Source organism: Scyliorhinus torazame, chromosome 10, assembly GCF_047496885.1.
Source record: "Scyliorhinus torazame isolate Kashiwa2021f chromosome 10, sScyTor2.1, whole genome shotgun sequence".
Taxonomy (NCBI): Eukaryota; Metazoa; Chordata; class Chondrichthyes; order Carcharhiniformes; family Scyliorhinidae; genus Scyliorhinus; species Scyliorhinus torazame.
In genome coordinates this window covers 241955368-241973933 of record NC_092716.1, presented here as the reverse complement: position 1 = coordinate 241973933, position 18566 = coordinate 241955368, and the positions used below count along the sequence as shown (strand labels likewise).

The window sequence follows — 18566 nt, the reverse complement described above, 5'->3', positions numbered from 1 at the left end:
CTAAACAGCTGGCTTGTAATGCAGACAATGCCAGCAGCGCGGGTTCAATTCCCGTACCTGCCTCCCCGAACAGGCGCTGGAATGTGGCGACTAGGGGCTTTTCACAGTAACTTCATTGAAGCCTACTTGTGACAATATGCAATTATTATTATCCCGTTATCATTGTTGTTCCATGGGTGATTAATAGACATGTAAATTTAAGGTAAGTAGCTGAAAGAATGAGGAATTCAGAAGCTCCCAGGGAGAACATTGCTAGTTTTTGCTAGTTTGAACAGGAGCTTCAAACCTTTCGGCACCAGAGATTGGGTGAGACTTGGTTTGAATTGTCCAGAAGGCCGTATTCTGCCTGATAACAGGTGGTGATTGGATCCTATCCATTACAGGCTGGAAAAGCCAGGAACCTGCTGTCTCTCTCATCCAGAAAGGCTGAGTGCTGCATTTCTGAAACTAGAGACCTGAATGAATCTACAGTAAAACCGCAAACTGAAAGCAAAGTTTGAAGTGGAGTACGGTGCTAAAAACCATCCGAAACAAATACTTTTTTTCCTTCTACTTATGATCCCCCCCCCCCCCATGTTTATAATAGTTAACAAGTTGTATTTGCTGCAAAGGACAATGTTAAATAAATAATGGCACTAATTTAAATAAATTAATTGTAACTCACAATTAATATACATTCCCTTAAATAATTAAAATATCCCAGGGGAAAGGTGATCCACTGGTGGTCATCAGGTTAAAGATAGCACTGTATTAATGGAAGTGCAGTAAGTCCAAGAAACAGGAGGATTTTAGAATTTAGGAAAGGGGGATATTGATAAAAGAAGAGAAAACAAAACAAGTGATATATAAACAATTGTAAAAAGTTGATAAATGTGAGTTCCTCAGAGGCAAGTGAAATTATAATGGGAAACAAGGTAGAAGACACAAAGTTAGGAATCAAGGGTCTAATAAGAATGAGGAATTCAAAGAAATTAGTAAATGAATAGTGTTATAGAGAAATTAAGAGGAATAAAAACTGACAAATTCTCTGGATCTAGCGTGTTAGGGATAGAGGATGCATTGGTTTGATCTTCCAAAATTTCCTAGATTTCAGAATGTTCCCAGCAGACTGGAAGTTAGTAAATGTAATGTAAAAAAAAAAAATGGGAGAAAGAAAATGGAACTATCGACCAGAAATGCCATAGCATACAAGGCTATGTACCGAGTGTTGGAAATAGACAGGTGCTTAATGGTCAGAGCAGGCACGATAGGATGAAAGGCCTCCTTCTGTGCTTTACCCTGACATTGGTAGTCGGGAAAATGTTGTAATCAATTATTAAGGACATGATATCAGGGCACACAGAAAATCATATTATGATTAGTCAGAGTCAACACGATTTATGTGAAGGAAATTGTGTGAGACAAAGAGAAAAGGAAAATGCTGGAAAATCTCAGCAGGTCTGGCAGCATCTGTATGGAGAGAAAGGAGCTAACCGTTCGAGTCCGATGACTCTTTGTCAAAGCTATGTGTGTGTGACAAATGTATTTGAAGTTTTCTTTTAAGAAGAGGTTGTAACTGGCAGGGTAATAGTGGATGTAATATATTTGGATTTTCAAATACATTCAATAAGATGCCAGACAAGAGGTTACTACAAAAAATAAGGAATCTTGGAATTGGGGCAATATATGAGCACGAGTTGAAGATTGGTGATCGAATAGAGAATAAGAATAATGGATCATTTTCCTGTTGGGGGATTGTAACCACCAGAATTAAAGATCATTGTTTGAGGTCTCAGTGATTTAGAATCTAGATTAACAATTTAAATGTGCAATATATCTAAGCTTGGTGCTGATACAAAGTCAGGTGGAAACGTATGCTGCAAAGAGGACACAAAGAGGTAGCGTAGGGATAGACAGCATAAGCAAGTGGAGAAGAATGTGGCAGATGAACCATAAAGCAGTGAAATGTGAAATTTACCATTCCGATATGAAAAATAGAAAAGCAGAATAATAATCAAAAAGGTGAAACTGGGACTCGTCGTCCTCGTGTGCCAGGCTAAGCCTGATTCAGTTTAAGGTATTACACAGGGCACATATGACTGGAGCACGGCTCAGTAAATTTTTTGGGGTGGAGGATAGGTGTGCGAGGTGCTCGAGAAGCCCAGCGAATCATACCCATATGTTTTGGTCATGCCCGGCACTACAGGGGTTTTGGATGGGGGTGACAAAGGCGCTTTCAAAAAGTAGTAGGAGTCCGGGTCGAACCAAGCTGGGGGTTGGCTATATTTGGGGTTGCATAAGAGCCGGGAGTGCAGGAGGCGAGAGAGGCCGATGTTTTGGCCTTTGCGTCCTAGTAGCCCGGCGCAGGATATTGCTAATGTGGAAAGAAGCCAAGCCCCCGGGGGTGGAGACCTGGATAAATGACATGGCGGGGTTTATAAAGCTAGAGCGGATTAAGTTCGTCCTAAGGGGGTCGGCTCAAGGGTTCACCAGGCGGTGGCAACCGTTCGTCGAATACCTCGCAGAAAGATAGACGGAATGGGAAAAAGAAGGCAGCAGCAGCAGCCCAGGATGGGGGGGGGGGGGGGGGGGGGGGGGGGGGGGGGGGGAGAGGAGGAACCAGAAGGACTCTCAGGGTTGTTAATATATACTGTATAGTATGTATAGGTCGTTGCTACAGATAATTATATATTGGACTGTTAAATTATATTTTTGGAGAGTGTTACTTGTGACAAGGCAGTTGCCAATTAGGGCTAGTTTTCATTTTTGTTATTTATTATTTATTCATTTTTTGTTTATAAAATAGGTCATTGTTATTTGTGTTGTTATAATATTGTGTAAAGGATGCACAATGTACTGTGTTGGTTGACCAAAAATTTTCAATAAAATATTTAATTAAAAAAAAAGTGAAACTGGGGAATGTTAGTTTTTGGTAGGACCTGGAGTCCATGCACACGAATCACATAATTTTAGCATATAGGCACCGCAAGTAATTAGGAGAGCAAATGGTATGTTAGTCTTTATTAAAAATGGATTGAAGCATAAAAGTAAATAACTTTTATTGCTATAGGGTCTAGCCATATAGGATTGAGTTGAGGATAAATCTTTTCACTTCGAGGGATGCGAATAGTCTCTAACCCAGAGGGCTGTGGATGCTCAGTCATCGAGTATATCCAATACAAATACAGAAAGGCTTTTAGATACTAAAGGGATATGTCTGGTAATAGAGCTAAGCTATAAGATCAGTACAGTCTTACTAAGTTGTGGAGCAGGTTCCGACGGCCAAATGGGTTACGCCTGCTCCTCAATTAATGTTCTAAAGCTAGCATAAGTTGACAGAAATCGATGCCACCAGGTACAGGGATAAAATAGTTGAAATTGACTCACTGAATGCTGAACAAACAATAGATGGCTGAGTATGTTCAGGCAAGAGGCTATCCCCAAACACAAAGGCATCTTTTGCAATTAAATAAAGCTTTCAACCTCCCACAGGACTTAAAACTGGGATTGTCCATTAAAACAGAACAACAGCACCTGGCATGTCAACAACTACAACTGATTAACTCTCTTTCCCATGAACAAATTTTTACTTTAGACCAAAATCTGCACTGAATGCAAGCCTTTTTGATCTACCGGGCAATTAAAGTTTCACTTTACCAGCTGGCCCTTAATCTTGCACATCCTCAATGGAAGTACGGGCACCACAAAATAAAATAACCCAGAGTTGGGCATTATTGTTCAGTGTTTATGTATTGGACCATTGTGAATTCAAAGCAAATTAATAAATCAAGTTAATTGTGAACTAGCTGTACAAAATGTAAATGATTAAATTTCTGGCTGTGATAAAAGGCTAATTTATTCACTGATATTTTCCTGATGGTGACTTACCGCCCCTCCTCTGGCTTATGTTGCCCCTATTCTGCAATATTTGTAAAAAGTCTTACAACACCAGGTTAAAGTCCAACAGGTTTGTTTCAAACACTAGCTTTCAGAGCACTGCTCCTTCCTCAGATGAGGAAGGAGCAGTGCTCCGAAAGCTAGTGTTTGAAACAAACCTGTTGGACTTTAACCTGGTGTTGTAAGACTTCTTACTGTGCTCACCCCAGTCCAACGCCGGCATCTCCACATCATGGCTGCAATATTTGGTTCAATTTCAAAACCCTCTAACGTGTCCTCGTAAACTACTCATTTGTAAGATAACTTAAAAGGTCCACTTGCTCAGTGCAGCAGATGCAGCCTTGCCACAATGCCCCAAAGCCCAAGATTAAATAAAAATCCACCAATCGACAGAGTCCAATTTCAGACCAACCACCCCAATTAGCCGAGCTATACCAAGCTGAAGAGGTCGAATTCCGGACTACAGACGATACAAAATGGATGCCGCCCGATATAAAATGGATTCTGTCAATGTTCTTAACTCTATGTTATTATCAGTGTCTGCTGCTGAAGTAGTAAAGCTTTGTGCAAAACAAGTGATCCACAACCAGATGCATCCGGAGAGGCAATGAGCCGTTGGTAACCTTTGCCCAATGTCTGTATTCTTAGCTACTTGTAACTGACAAAGGGGCCTCAAATTAAGGAACTAACAAGGAATGAGGAAGGAAATGTTCAACGTGGCTGGACTATTGACCCCATGACTTTATGTAACCGGTATCTATGTAATGAATTGACCGGGTAAGGCAAACTGCCAATTAGAGGTTATAGGAGCTAACTTGTAGCCATTTATGGCATTGAAGATGCATGATATGAATTGTGACGCGAACAGAATTGATTGGGCATGTGTAAATGAGAATGCAAACTAATTCCGCTTTCCTTCTGCATATTAACCCAGTGCGACCTCAGCTCAGGCGAGAAAAGGTACTGCACAGACCGTGGAGGGGTCAAAGGCCTTTTCTCCCAGAGCTCTGAAAATTAATAAATTGCTTCTTTACTCACTCAAAGGTATATTCGTGAATATTTTCACCTATAAAGCCGACAGCAATCAAACTAATTACTTGTGTCTCAAATAGATGTTAAAACCCACTCGATATTGAACCAAGATTATATAATTTTAAATATACAAATCTCCCTCCCTGTCACCTACGGACCATCAATTATTGTTGCTTTTTCGAAATGAAACTGCATGTCATATTGTATTAATCAGTGTTAGGGGAGCCTCACTTTTAGTACTGCTTACTGATCTGCTGAGAGTTCTAAAATCAACTCACCATAAAAACAGAAATCACAAGTGGGAAATAATCCGATGTCGCATTTATTCAACTAGTGATTTGATTTGATTTATTATTGTCACATGTATTAGTATAGAGTGAAAAGTATTGTTTCTTGCATGCTGTACAAACAATGCATACCGTACATAGGGAAGGAAGGAGACTGCAGAATATGTTACAGTTGTAGCAAGGTGTAGAGAAAAGATCAACTTAATACGAGGTACGTCCATTCAAAAGTCTGATGGCAGTAGGGAAGAAGCTGTTCTTGAGTTGGTTGGTACGTGACCGCAAACTTTGGTATCTTTTTCCCGACGGAAGAAGGTGGAAGAGAGTATGTCCGGGGTGCGTGGGGTCCTTAATTATGCTGGCTGCCTTTCTGAGGCAGCGGGAATTATAGATAGAGTCAATGGATGGGAGGCTGGTTTGCATCATGGACTGGGCTACATTCACGACCTTTTGTAGTTTCCTGCAGTCTTGGGCAGAGCAGGCTCCATATCAAGCTGTGATACAACCAGAAAGAATACTTTCTATGGGGCATCTGTAGATGTTGGTGAGGGTCGTAGCTGACATGACAAATTTCCTCAGTCTTCTGAGAACGTAGAGTCGTTGGTGGGCTTTCCTAACTATAGTGTCGGCATGGGGGGACCAGGACAGGCTGTTGGTGATCTGTACACCTAAAAACTTGAAGCTCTCAACCCTTTCTACTTCGTTCCCATTAATATAGACAGGGGCATGTTCTCCACTACGCTTCCTGAAGTCGATGACAATCCCCTTCGTTTTGTTGACATTGAGGGAGAGAGTGGAATATTGTAATGCATATGTAGCAACAGGTGCTGACACCCTCCAAATGTTCACTCTACCTTATTACAGTTCTCAATTTATTAAACACAGAAACAAAACATTTAGCACTTTACTGCAAGCTCTTTTTATCAACCATTTGCTTGTTTCCTATATTTAAATGAATGATTGTTGCTCTTTATCTTTTTCTTCTCCATATCATGTCTATATTATTCAGATTCATGCTGACATTGATTTGGTCAAAAATGTGCTTCCCAAAGAAATAACAGTCACTTGTTACCCATTTTCACCCACTTTGCTCAGTTTAGCAGGTTGCAAATGTAATCCGGTGGGTGCAGAAAAGTAATTTCATACAATATAAGGAATATTTTAATGTTATTGCTCTTCTGGGCAATATTGCAGTCAACAAAATTTACTTTAAGCTTCATTTCAACAAAAGGAGCCTTTCACTAAAACGATAAATTTGCACAATCAAATAGGACAAAACAAAATTCTGCATTGCAAAAGAAACACATACCAGTTTGCAAAAGTTGTGTTAATATATCTGCAACTCTTGGTAGGTTTTCACCAGTTGCAAACTGGGGGAGTTCTTTAATAGCTTGACGGCGAATCTATAAAAGAAAGTTTCAACATCTTAAGTTTCACATGTTCTGTTTACAATGATGTCAAAAAGGTTTATTTAATCCAGACTAAAGACATTCTTACATCTGTTCCTGAAAATCCGAAAAGGTTTCAGCATTGGCTGCTCTGAGCATATAACTTGCAATGCACAGTTTCATTTAGGTTATTAAAACAATTTGAATAAAACTAAACTTCTGCCAACCAGGACTACTGAAGATTGGGAACAAAAGAATATAGCCATCTCCTCCCTTTCTCCCTGCGCTCCTCTGAACAATGCCGCTGCCCCCCCCCCCCCCCACACAACAGAAATTGAAGGTAGCCCTTACGGAAAGATCTTCATCCTCGCAGAGATCCAGCTGAGCATTGATAGCACTATCTGCCAACTCTGGAAAATGTTTGAAGAACTTTGGAATAAACTGTGCTGCTAATCTTTTCTCCTTGGCTCCGCTCTTCACACCATCCAGGATGGCCTGATACGCTTCTTTGTACTGCAAAAAAAAAGACATGTTGCCAGAATTTGATCTAAAACCCATATAAATTATTCAGATCAGTTAGCTTTGTAAAGACCACTTTTGTTTCAAAGCTTAGGATGCTCCCCATTTGGAACCTTAAATTTCCGAGGCATTTGAAATTGGAAAGAGGAGCAAATGGAAAGTCAAGCATAATTAGCATCAACACAAAGACATGTGACTGATATGGTACTGGAAAAATAACTTCCCAAACTGCATGGTCCAAAATTCCGACACTAAGCTACAACATAAGTTGAAAACGGATAAACACAGGCTGTTTTCCAAATAAATATACTGGATTATACTGCACGTTGGCCCGAGCTCAAATAAAAATCACCTAAACAAAGTCATTTGACAAAACCTCTGGATTGAAAATCATTTAATAATTCTGAAAAATCAATCTGTCAACAGTTTGAGTGATAACGTGAAGCTGCAGATGATATTTAGTGTTACGAATGCTCCCAAAATGTAAGCTAGTTTTAACTGACTACTATGCCGTACACATTATTGTATGTACGGAAATGATTTTCAAACAGGTCCCAAAGTATTTCCTCAAAACTAGCACGTTAATACTTCAAAGAGCCTCTCAGAAAAAAAGTATTCAATTTCAGATGCTGCATGACAAATGCCCACTCACGATGGGCTAAATGGCCTCCTTCTGCACTGTAGTGATTCTATATTTAAACAGCTGAAGAATACTCCTGTGACATTATACAGCTACCACCATACATTTACCATACTACCCGAAGAGAGAGCAGAATGGTCTAACTGCAGCCATCTGTCATGTAACTCGCTGATTAATTGGTCAGCATTGAAAATAATCCTCTCTACAATCAAACTGGCTCAGTTAAGACCATTTGAAACTTTGTTTCCTGCAGCAGGTTGAAAGTAAATGCTATTCAGGATGACAATTGGAATTCCCATGTCTTACCGTCTGAATTCCAGTAACTATAGAACCTAGCAATTCTGTTAGTTAACTGGAAAGATCAGAAGCTCTAAAAAATTGAATTGATAAATTCAATATAACATCTAGCCCAGAGGGGAGGCCAGAACATTCCTTGTACAATAGTATTTACCCAATTCCTAATTAACATCTCAAAACTGAATTGCAAAGAACTTCTGTGACTAAATCCAAAAGTCTCTGCATGCCTATATAATTTGCTGCATCAAATCACAAGTCAGATAGCTACAGCAACTTTTATATAAACTGTCAGCACTTCAACTCATCCACATGATCAGGCTTTCGCTTATAATCGGTGTAGTCAAATTTTATTAAATAAAAGTCAATGTTGAAGTTAGTTGAAGGTTTGTAACAATGTCCTGGTTGAGGAATTCCTTTTTCCATTGGATTGCTTTTGTAATTACTTATTAGCAATCTATCAAAAATAAACAGTGCCAATATTTTTCTTCCCCCATCCATTTTAGGCATTTAAATGACTGTGCAGCACAGTGGTTAGACTGCTGCCTCACAGCTCCAGGGACCGTGTTCAATTCCGGCCATGGGTGACTGTCTGTGTGGAGTTCGCACTTTCTCCCTGTGTCTGCGTGGGTTTCTTCTGGGTGCTCCGATTTCCTCCCTCAGGCCAAAGATGTGCAGGTTAGGTGGGGTTACAGGAATCGGGAGGGGGCCGAAGTAGGGTGCTCTTTCGGAGGGCCAGTGCAGACCTGATGGGCCAAATAGCGTTCTTCTGCAATGTAGGGATTCTATGAAAGCCCAAGCATGTTGGCATGGAAAATGAAAGTGGTTTGCTTCAGCACTGTGTCGTACTTACATCCCTCTCAACACTAAAATCAGTAGCAATTTCACACCTTGATGTTCTTGAGGTGTGGAGAAGGTGTGGAGAAAACAGCATAATAGTTTGTGGTTAAATAAATTAACATCAAACACACCATCATATACAATGAATACATAAATCATCTTTTTGGTGCAATATTTAATTAAACAGGAACACTGTTTTAAACTTAATAAATATTCTGCGTTACCAAAATTTCAGGTTTTGGGGTTCACGATTCAGACTATTATTGGCATAGCTGGGAAGTGTAAAGATTAGGACAATCTTGAAACTAGTTTATGCAAAATAAACGACCCATCACCCTTAATGCATTCACATTGCATTGTGAAAACGTGTCTAGTTTTTATCTCAATTACCTTTTGTTTGAAGGTTTCCCATTGCTTGTCAAATATCTTATCTGTTGTTTATTTATTTGTTTGTTTTAAATTTGGGTTGGCTTATCTATATCTTTCATCTTTTTCTTTTGCGAGTATGAGAGAAGTGAGGATGCAAAGGTAGGGGCAGGGCACGGAGAACAGGTTGGACAGTTGATATTTTGAGGACAGGAAATCTTGGCAGAGCCTGACGGGAGTCGAAGTCAATTTTGTGTCCCCTAAAATGTTTCCATACCCACTTGTTAGTATTGATAGAGTAACACAATTTTGATGAACTTGAAAGTTTATATTTTACCAATGAACTTAAAGCATGCTTTCACAACAGCTGTGAGAATTACATGACTAATAGGTGCAGTGCACTGGGACAAATTCACTCTGAACCACTGCCTCTCTCAGGTTAGCTGCCTCTGAACCATGAAAAATCTTTGGTTATCAAACTTTTGCTGAAAATATAATAATCGCTTATTGTCACAAGTTGGCTTGAATGAAGTTACTGTGAAAAGCCCATGACGTGAGGAGATAGATCCTTTCACTTGTTGGCCAGGATGTTAGTTTCACTGAGGTAATCCTATTGATGGTTACACCAGGAGGCAATGCTCAAACTGTACCATCAGTGACTTTTTCTGGGTCAAAGTTTCAGTTCAAACCCAAAGGCTTGAAAGAAGCTGTGCCCTTCACAGAAGGTTAGATGAAGCTACAGAAATACACAAGAGGCACCTTTATCATGAAGTATCTGCCTTCACGTTTCTGCTTCCAAAGTGAATGACCTCACATTTATCCAAATTATACTGCATCTGCCATTGATTTGTCCACTCACCCAACCTGTCCAAATCATGCTGAAGGATCTCTGCATCCTTGTCACATTCACCCTCTCACCCAACTTGGTATCATCTGCAAACTTTGAGATGTTATATTTTGTTCACTCGTCCAAATCATTAATATACATATTGAATAGCTAGGGTCCCAGCACTGATCTCTGTGGCACCCCACAATTACTACCTGCCAATTTGAAAAGGACCCGTTAATTCCTACTCTTTGTTTCCTTTCTGCCAACCAGTTTTCGATCCATCTCAATACACTTCCCCAATCCCATGCGCTTTAACTTTACATGATAATCTCTTATGCGGGACTTTGTGAAAGTCCAAATATACCACATCGACTAGTTCCCCCTTGTCCCCCATTAAGTTACATCTTCAAAGAATTCCAATAGATTTGTCAAGCATGATTTCCCCTTCTTAAATTCATGCTGACTCTGTCTGATCCCGTTACTGTTTTCTAAATGCTCCACTATAATTGCATTCGAGTATTTTCCCCACTACTGACGTTAGGCTTACTGGTCTATAATTCCGCTTTCTCTCTACCTCACGTTTTGAATATTGGAGGACATTAGCTAAACTTCAATCTGCAGTGACTGCCCCAGAATCTATAGAATCCTGGAAGATGACCAATGCATCCACTACTTCTAGAGTCACTTCCTCAAGTACTCTGGGATGCAAATCAAATGATTGCAATATTATAGCGCAAACTACAGAATCTATTAATCTGTTAGAGCTGTGCTTAAGCTAACCTGCTTCTGTAAGGTCAGAAAATATAACTATTGGAAGGTCTCTCTGAACTGGTTGTTTGGGAAGAGAACTTTGTAGATGGATAATGTCAAGGTGCAACTCAGAAGCAGCAATGATTTTTGAAAATTGTTTTGTAACTGCAAATGTGATGCCCAAAATGGTGGGCTGACATTTTAAGGCACTGAGGGTCAGAGCATGGAATGTGTGTAAAGTAGGTGAAATGAAGCATCAGATCAGAGCATCTGGCATAAAAATATGGTCTCTTCTCCATCCTCTCTCACGAGAAGTTTGTTTCTCTAGACAAAGTGAAATGTCTGGCCATGTCCATGTACCATCTTCAGTTTCTTGTTCACTAAGGAAAGGAGCACTACACCTAAAAAGCACAATATATTATTCCGCTGCCAAACTATAGTATGGGTGCCGCTAAATTGACCAAGGTGCAGACTTTGCTCTTGAAATTAATGGCCACATCATACATAAGATTCAAATTTTAAAAGATAAAAACCCAACAAAAGACCACAGTCTATATGTTAAATAAAAATGCTGAACTAAATCATAGAATTTACAGTGCAGGACGGCATTAAGCCCATCAGGTCTGCACCAGCCCTTGGAAAGAGCACCCTACTTTAGCTCACGCTTCCACCCTATCCCGGAGCCCAGGATCCCACCTAACCTTTACACTAAGAGGCAATTTACCATGGCCAATCCACCTAACCCGCACATCTTTGGACTGTGGGAGGAAACCAGAGCATCCGGAGGAAACCCACGCAGACATGGGGAGAAAGTGCAAACTTCACAGTCACCCGAGGTCGGAATTGAACCCGGGACCCTGGAGCTGAGGCAGCAGTGCTAACCACTGAAATGAAATGAAAATCGTTTATTGTCACAAGTAGGCTTCAAATGAAGTTACCGTGAAAAGCCCCTAGTCGCCACATTCCAGCGCCTGTTCGGGAAGGCTGTTATGGGAATTGAACCGTGCTGCTGGCCTGCCCTGGTCTGCTTTCAAAGCCAGCGACTTAGCCCGGTCTGGATATTTTGACTAGTGGAAAGCACAGATCAGAAATCCCCAGCATTATTTCACGAGCTTTCTCTCTCTCTCCATTTTTAGAGATATTGAGGGACACAATATGACATCCAGTTCTCATACAGGGGCAGCATGATAGCAGTGGTTAGCACTGCAGCGTCACAGCACCAGTGACCCGGGTTCGATTCCCGGCTTGGGTCACTGTAGGTATGGAGTTTGCATGTTCTCCCCGTGTCTGCTCTGGTTTCCTCACACAAGTCCCCAAAGACGTGCTTGTTAGGTGAATTGGACATTCAGAATTTTCCCTCAGTGTATCCGAGCAGTGCCGGAAGGTGGCAATTCGGGAATTTTCACAGTAACTTCATTGCAGTGTTAATGTAAGTGTACATGCAACACTAAAGATTATTATAAATATATATTATATATATATATATATATATATATAATATAGTGTGGATTTCACAACCAGTGGCAAAGCCACAGCTGTTTACCTTAAAGAAAGCTACCCACAAGGATTGAATGATTTATGGTGTGGATTTTTCATTTTCCCTGGTTTTGTTTGGAACTGACATAAAGACAAGGGGATCGCCAGGCATCCAGTAACAGTGATGCAATCAAACAGTGTTAAGAGGCCACCCACACCAAAACATTCTCACAGACAGCAAGCTACGAAGTAAAATGGACTGATTATCCTTCACTTTTTAATTAAAGTTTGGAGAGTGAAGTTAATTATTGGACATGGGATTGAGGTAGAAAGTGAAATATCATAAACAAATTTAAAAAACACAGACTTTACCATAAGGGAGAAAATTGACATGCCATAAATATAGTTTATTTTTCAGGAGAGGTTTTTCAGCAGTAATCATGAACCTGGTACCCAGCTAAACCCCAGTTACACCTCATTCAACGATATGTAACTTTTTCAAGGGGTTTTACTGTGAGGCCAAAGAATAAAAGGGTAAGTTCTCATCAGTTCAGTGACTTATCCGAGTGCCTTCCTATGCAGACTACAATGATGCATCCTATGAAGTTCAGAATCACTGATGTAATCTTTTATATTTGTATATAGGTGGACTCTATAAAATACTGTCAGTTTTAGAGTAACTACGGTGAATGTTGACAATTTTGCCATCATTACTGCTGCAAAATCCAAGGCAATATATAAATCTTAAATTGAACGTGACTTCTGTCCACAAAAGCGTACTTTGTTGTGCCATTTTTGTCATCATTGTGTCAATCTTTTCCAACCACAAAGTAGGATATCCACCTTTAAAGCAACCTATTAAAGCACCGTGTCCATATATTGGGATCCACACAATAGGATAGATATTGAGGCTTTAAAAAAGATACAACATATTTCCTAACATGTTGCTTGGCACGGGGATACAAACATAGCCAAAATCCCTTTTTGCTTAACTTAGTGGGCAACATGGTGGCACACTGGTTAGCACTGCTGCCTTACAGCACCAGGGACCCAGGTTCGATTCTGACCTTGGGTCACTGTGTGGTGTTTGTACTTTCTGCCCGTGTCTGCGTGGGTTTCCTCCCACAGTCCAAAGATGTGCAGGTTAGGCGGATTGGCCATGTTAAATTGCCCCTTAGTGTCCAACGGTTAAGTGGGATTGTGGAGGAATGGGCCCAGATGGGGTGTCCCTTCGGAGGGTTGGTGCAGACTCAATAGGCCAAATGGCCTCCTTCTGCACTGTAGGATTCTATTATTCTATAAAAACTATAAAATAAAAGACCAAATATTGTAATGCTTTTTACCAGAACATCACAACTTATAGGAGATATGATTGCAAAATTTTAAATTACAAAAGGGACAGGACAAGGTAGATGGAAGCAGATTATTTCTAGTAGTTGAAATGTTCATGAACAAGGATCTATGGAGACAAAATAATTGCAAGACTAAGACGACAAAGCGTTATTAATAATTGCGATACTGGAATTTACCCCTATTGCTGTAAACTGAGTCAGAAACTATGAAACTCAGATTAGAGTGGATAAACAAAACAGGTTGGCGTGATATGCAAATCGGATGGATAGCTGTAACTAGAATGATTTGCTTAAGTGGACGGTAACTCAACCATTTCTGCACCAGCCTTGCAGGGAACCCCAAACACTCTCATCATTGAAGACTGCTCCCTAACAAATTCAGTGGAGGACTAAGAGAGCTCCATTTAGCTACTGCGGAAAAGATTGACTCGCAAAATAAAAAGTGGAGTGTAAAATATCAATTTGGGCTGGTTAGCCTGTATTTATGTTGTGACTTCCATATATTTACAATGGAAATCATCTATCATGTCAGCGTGTAAGTCAATCTTTGAAGCGATCACAATCCCTCCAAAAAACAAAGATCGACTTAACACACTGAACATAAAAATGAACCACTGCTGTGGGTTCGGGGAGTCCCTCACCAGCTTTGTTGTTCGCAATGTTGGATCTGTGCTGGGTGGGCGCCTTGAGAAACTGAATTTTGGGGTCAACAATTGAGGTCATCTTATACACCGAGTTGATTTATACACTACGTCCTATGGGTATGTAAAAACCCTGGTTGCTAGGATAGCCAAGTTCGAAGGGTGGATCAAAATATACACACGCACCCATTATTGTTGGTCCTGTGCTGATCATAATCAGGTCAAAATTCCTCCTTAATCCCAGCCAACAAATATAATCAGTTCTTTATGGCAAAATGAAATGAAGTTTGCAAATATATTGAAATTATTTATGGAGAGGGAATTTTCCGAAAACTTTTTGTTGCAGTAAAATGACGGTGCACATTTAGGATGCATTTTATTTGTCCTGTGTTTCGTCGGTCCTTGTTCCGTGGGTTGGCCGCATTAGAGGCCAGCCCACACTCTAATAATAATGAACTTTATTGTCACAATAGGCTTACATTAACACTGCAATGAAGTTACTGTGAAAATCCCCTAGTCGCCACATTCCGCACTTGTGTTCGGGTACACTGAGGGAGAATTCAGAATGCCCAAATTACCTAACAGTACGTCTTTCGGGATTTGTGGGAGTACCCGGAGGAAACCCACGCAGGCACGGGGAAAACGTGCAGGCTCCGCACAGACAGTGACCCAAGCAGGAATCGAACCTGGGACCCTGGAGCTGTGAAGCAACAGTACTAACCACTGTGCTACCGTGCCACCAGCAATATTACCCATCCACACAAACATGCCAATCAGGAGCAGTGGGCCGTTTGGCCCCTCGAGCCGTTCAATCAGGCCACGGACGGTGGGTTTGTGTTCCGAGTTCCACACTCCCGTCTTACCGCTCCCAACCCACCCGAGACCTCCAATTCTCTTGCCTAACAAGAATCTATCTACCTCCGCCTTAAAAATATCCAGTGACCACCGCCCCCCAAACTGAGGGGTGGGCCCAGTCACAGAACACCTCTGGAGGGAGAATAAATTCCCTCACCTCCATTCCCTCCCTGTGCACCGTTCCCAGGGGCCTTGCTCTGCATCGCCTCTTTTCATCCATTTTACTCTATTGCATTTTTATTAGCAATTTAATAATACATTTATTAAAAAATAAATTTTTATTTGGGGGCAACCGCTAGATCTCACTTTCCTGCAATGGTCGCACAAAGAATCGTGCAGCATTCAAACTTCATGATCCGAAACATGGAGTTTTATTTGGGACTATTAGAAGGTCAGCGCAGTGTGGTGCAGGCCGCAGCTCTGGTGGAGGGGGGACCGGGCCTGGAGGGAAGCTGCAACCTGAGCCTCAGGGGTTAGCATTGAGGCCGCTCTCAGGCCAGCCGGAGGCTCCGCGGCCCGAGCGCCCCGCGCACCCACCTGGCCCACATTGTCCGTGGCATCCGCCAGGATGCCGTAGTTACGGTACAGCTCCTCCACCGTGCTCATTGTTCAACAGCGACCGCCCCTCCTGCTGCTCTGATCCCGAATGTGACGCCGGCCTCTCTGTCTCTGCCGCTCGCGCGATCCTTCCCCCGACAATCGAGCGGCAAAACCTCGCCACGACCGCCCGCCCCGCCGCCGACTGCGCCACCTGGCGCTCGGAGGTCGGGGAACCAACCTCCCGGCCCCGACTGCGCCACCTGCCGCTCGGAGGTCAGAAAACCACCCTTCCTTCCGCCCACCCGCTCAGCCGCCGACAGCGTTTCCTCCCACCGGGCGGCCAGGAGCCCCCATACGCACCCGCCGCCGACTGCGCCACCTGCCGCCCGGAGACCAAAAGAACCATCCCACCCTCCATCCATCTGCTCATCCACCGACAGCGTCTCTGCCCATCGGGAGGCCAGGAAGCACCCCCCCCCCATGCATCCGCCTCGGACAGCGCCACCTTCCGCCCGGAGTCCGGGAAATCCCAGTGTGGCAGAATTGTTACCGTGGGAGGCCATTCGGTCCATCGAGTCTGCACCACCTCCCCAAACGAGAATCAGGGTTTAGTGCCATTCCCCCTACCTCTGCAAATTGCTTCTACTCAAGTAATCATCAAATACCTTCTTGAAAGCCTTGCTTGAACCTGCCTGATGCACTAAACTGCCTCCACCACGCTTCCAGGCCGTGCATTCCAGACCTTAACCACTAGTCCTGTGAAAAAGTTTTTTTCTCACGTCACATTTGCTTCTTTTGCAAATCACCTTAACTCTGAACCCTCTGGTTCTTGATCCTTTACGAGTGGCAGTAGTTTATCCCTGTTTGCTCTTTCCAGCCCCTTTATGATTTCGAACTTCTTATCAAATCTCCTCTTAGCCTTCTTCTTTCCGAGGAGAATAGTCCCAACCTCTCCAATCTATCCTCATCACTGAAGTTTCTCAGCCCTGGAACCATTCTTGCAAATCTCTTCCACACTCTCACCAGTGCATTCAGATCCTTCCAGCAGCGTGACTCCCGGAACTGTACACAATACTCCAATTAGCGTGGCCAATTCACCTAACCTGCACATCTTTGGACTGTGGGAGGAAACCGGAGCACCCGGAGGAAACCCACGCAAACACGGGGAGAACGTGCAGACTGCGCACAGACAGTAACCCAAGCCGGGAATCGAAACTGGGACCCTGGAGCTGTGAAGCAACTGTGCTAACCATTGTGCTACTGTGCTGCATAACCACATCGCTTTGTTAATGGGGGCTTAGAGTACAAAAGCAGAGGATTGTGCAGGTTTTTCTTAACTGCTTGCTCTACCTGTTCTGCTACCATCAATGATCGATGCACATACACACCCAAGTCCCTCTGCTCCTGCACCTTGAAGAATTTTACCCCTTATTTTAATTGTATCAGCATGTTTTTCCAATCAAAATGCATCACCTCACAATTCTCCACATTAAAATTCATTTGCCACCTATCTGCTCACTCCACCAACATGCCTATGTCAACACCTTCCAGGACAAAACAGCCTGCTAGATTGGCACCCCATCCACAAACATTAATTTCCACCAGCACCAATGCACAATGGCAGCAGTGTCACTAGGTTATTCAAATCCTAGAAGGGAAACTTGAAACAACTGCCTTCAACCGTATTTTTGCAATTTGATAGAAGTGAAAGGTTTGAAATTACGAGAATGTTGTCCCAGACGTTTTGTGATGATTTAAAATAATTTATTTGATTATGATATAATATAATGATTTTATTCATTCATGGGATGTGGGCGTCGTTAGCTGAGCCATTTATTGTCCTTCTCAAGGCCAGCATGATGGCACAGTAGTCGGCACTGCTGCCTCACAGTGTCACGGACCCGGGTTCAATTTCTACCATGGGGGTAACTGTGTGGAGTTTGCACGTTTTCCCCGTGTCTGCATGGCTTTCCTCCGCGTGCTCCGGATTCCTCCAACAGTCGAAAGGTGTGCAGGTTAGGTGGATTGGCCATGCTAAAATAATTGCCCTTTAGTGTCTAAAGATCTGCAGGTTAGGTGGGGTTATGGGGAGTGGGCCTAAGTAGGTTCTTCTTTCAGAGGCTCGGTGCAGACCGATGGGCTGAATGGCCTCCTTCTGTGCCATAGGGATTCTACGGATTCTATCAATTCAACTCAATGGCTTGCTAGGCCATTTAAGGGTCAACCACATTGCTGTGTACCTGGAGTCGCATGTAAGTCAGACCAGATAAGGATGGCCGATTCCCTTCCCTAAAGGACATTAGTTCACGACAATCGACAATGGTTTTGTGGTCATTGTTAGAATTTAATTCCAGGTTTATATTGAATTCAAATTTCACCATCTGTGTGGTGGGATTCGAACCTAAGTCCCCTGTGGGTTCCCCTGCATCTGCATTACTAGTCCAGCGACAATACCACTAAACCACTTTCTCCCCATGTTTCTGAAGGATAAAATAATCAGCAATAAAGTCAACACTTAACTAAAACAATGGCTATAAGCATAACATTAACTTTACCCAGTTTCAAATATCTTTATTTCACTGCCTTCCAAGGTAACTCCCTCCAACGGTTCCACAACACCTGATGGGTTTTACAAACAAGAGAAATCCAGTAATAGTTACCACACCAGGCAGTTACATCACTTTAAGGTTGCTTCTGAGGTAGAAGAAACCGCTTGCTTTTCAAGACAGGCTTTCTTCAGACAGTTCTTGCTGGGAGTTAAACAGCTAGTGTTGCTGTTGACTGAGGTCTAATAAACAGCTTCTCTGCATACCTTCAATCATCTCCTTGTATAGTTTTCCCCTTTGATCTTTCTTTTTCTGAGCTAACTTTTTCAGAGGTCAAA

General features: G+C 42.3%; 1 protein-coding gene across 1 annotated transcript in view; it reads right to left on the bottom strand.

The window, feature by feature from the left end:
• The window catches only part of api5 (apoptosis inhibitor 5), a 46900-nt gene extending 31032 nt beyond the window's left edge, over positions 1-15868 (bottom strand). The window contains exons 1-3 of the mRNA XM_072466617.1: positions 15680-15868; positions 6932-7093; positions 6502-6595 (exon numbers count right to left, since the gene is read on the bottom strand). Coding sequence (XP_072322718.1) covers positions 6502-6595; positions 6932-7093; positions 15680-15748 — 325 coding nt within the window. The 5' untranslated portion in view covers positions 15749-15868. The remainder of the gene's footprint in view (positions 1-6501; positions 6596-6931; positions 7094-15679) is intronic.
• Positions 15869-18566: the final 2698 nt, after the last annotated feature.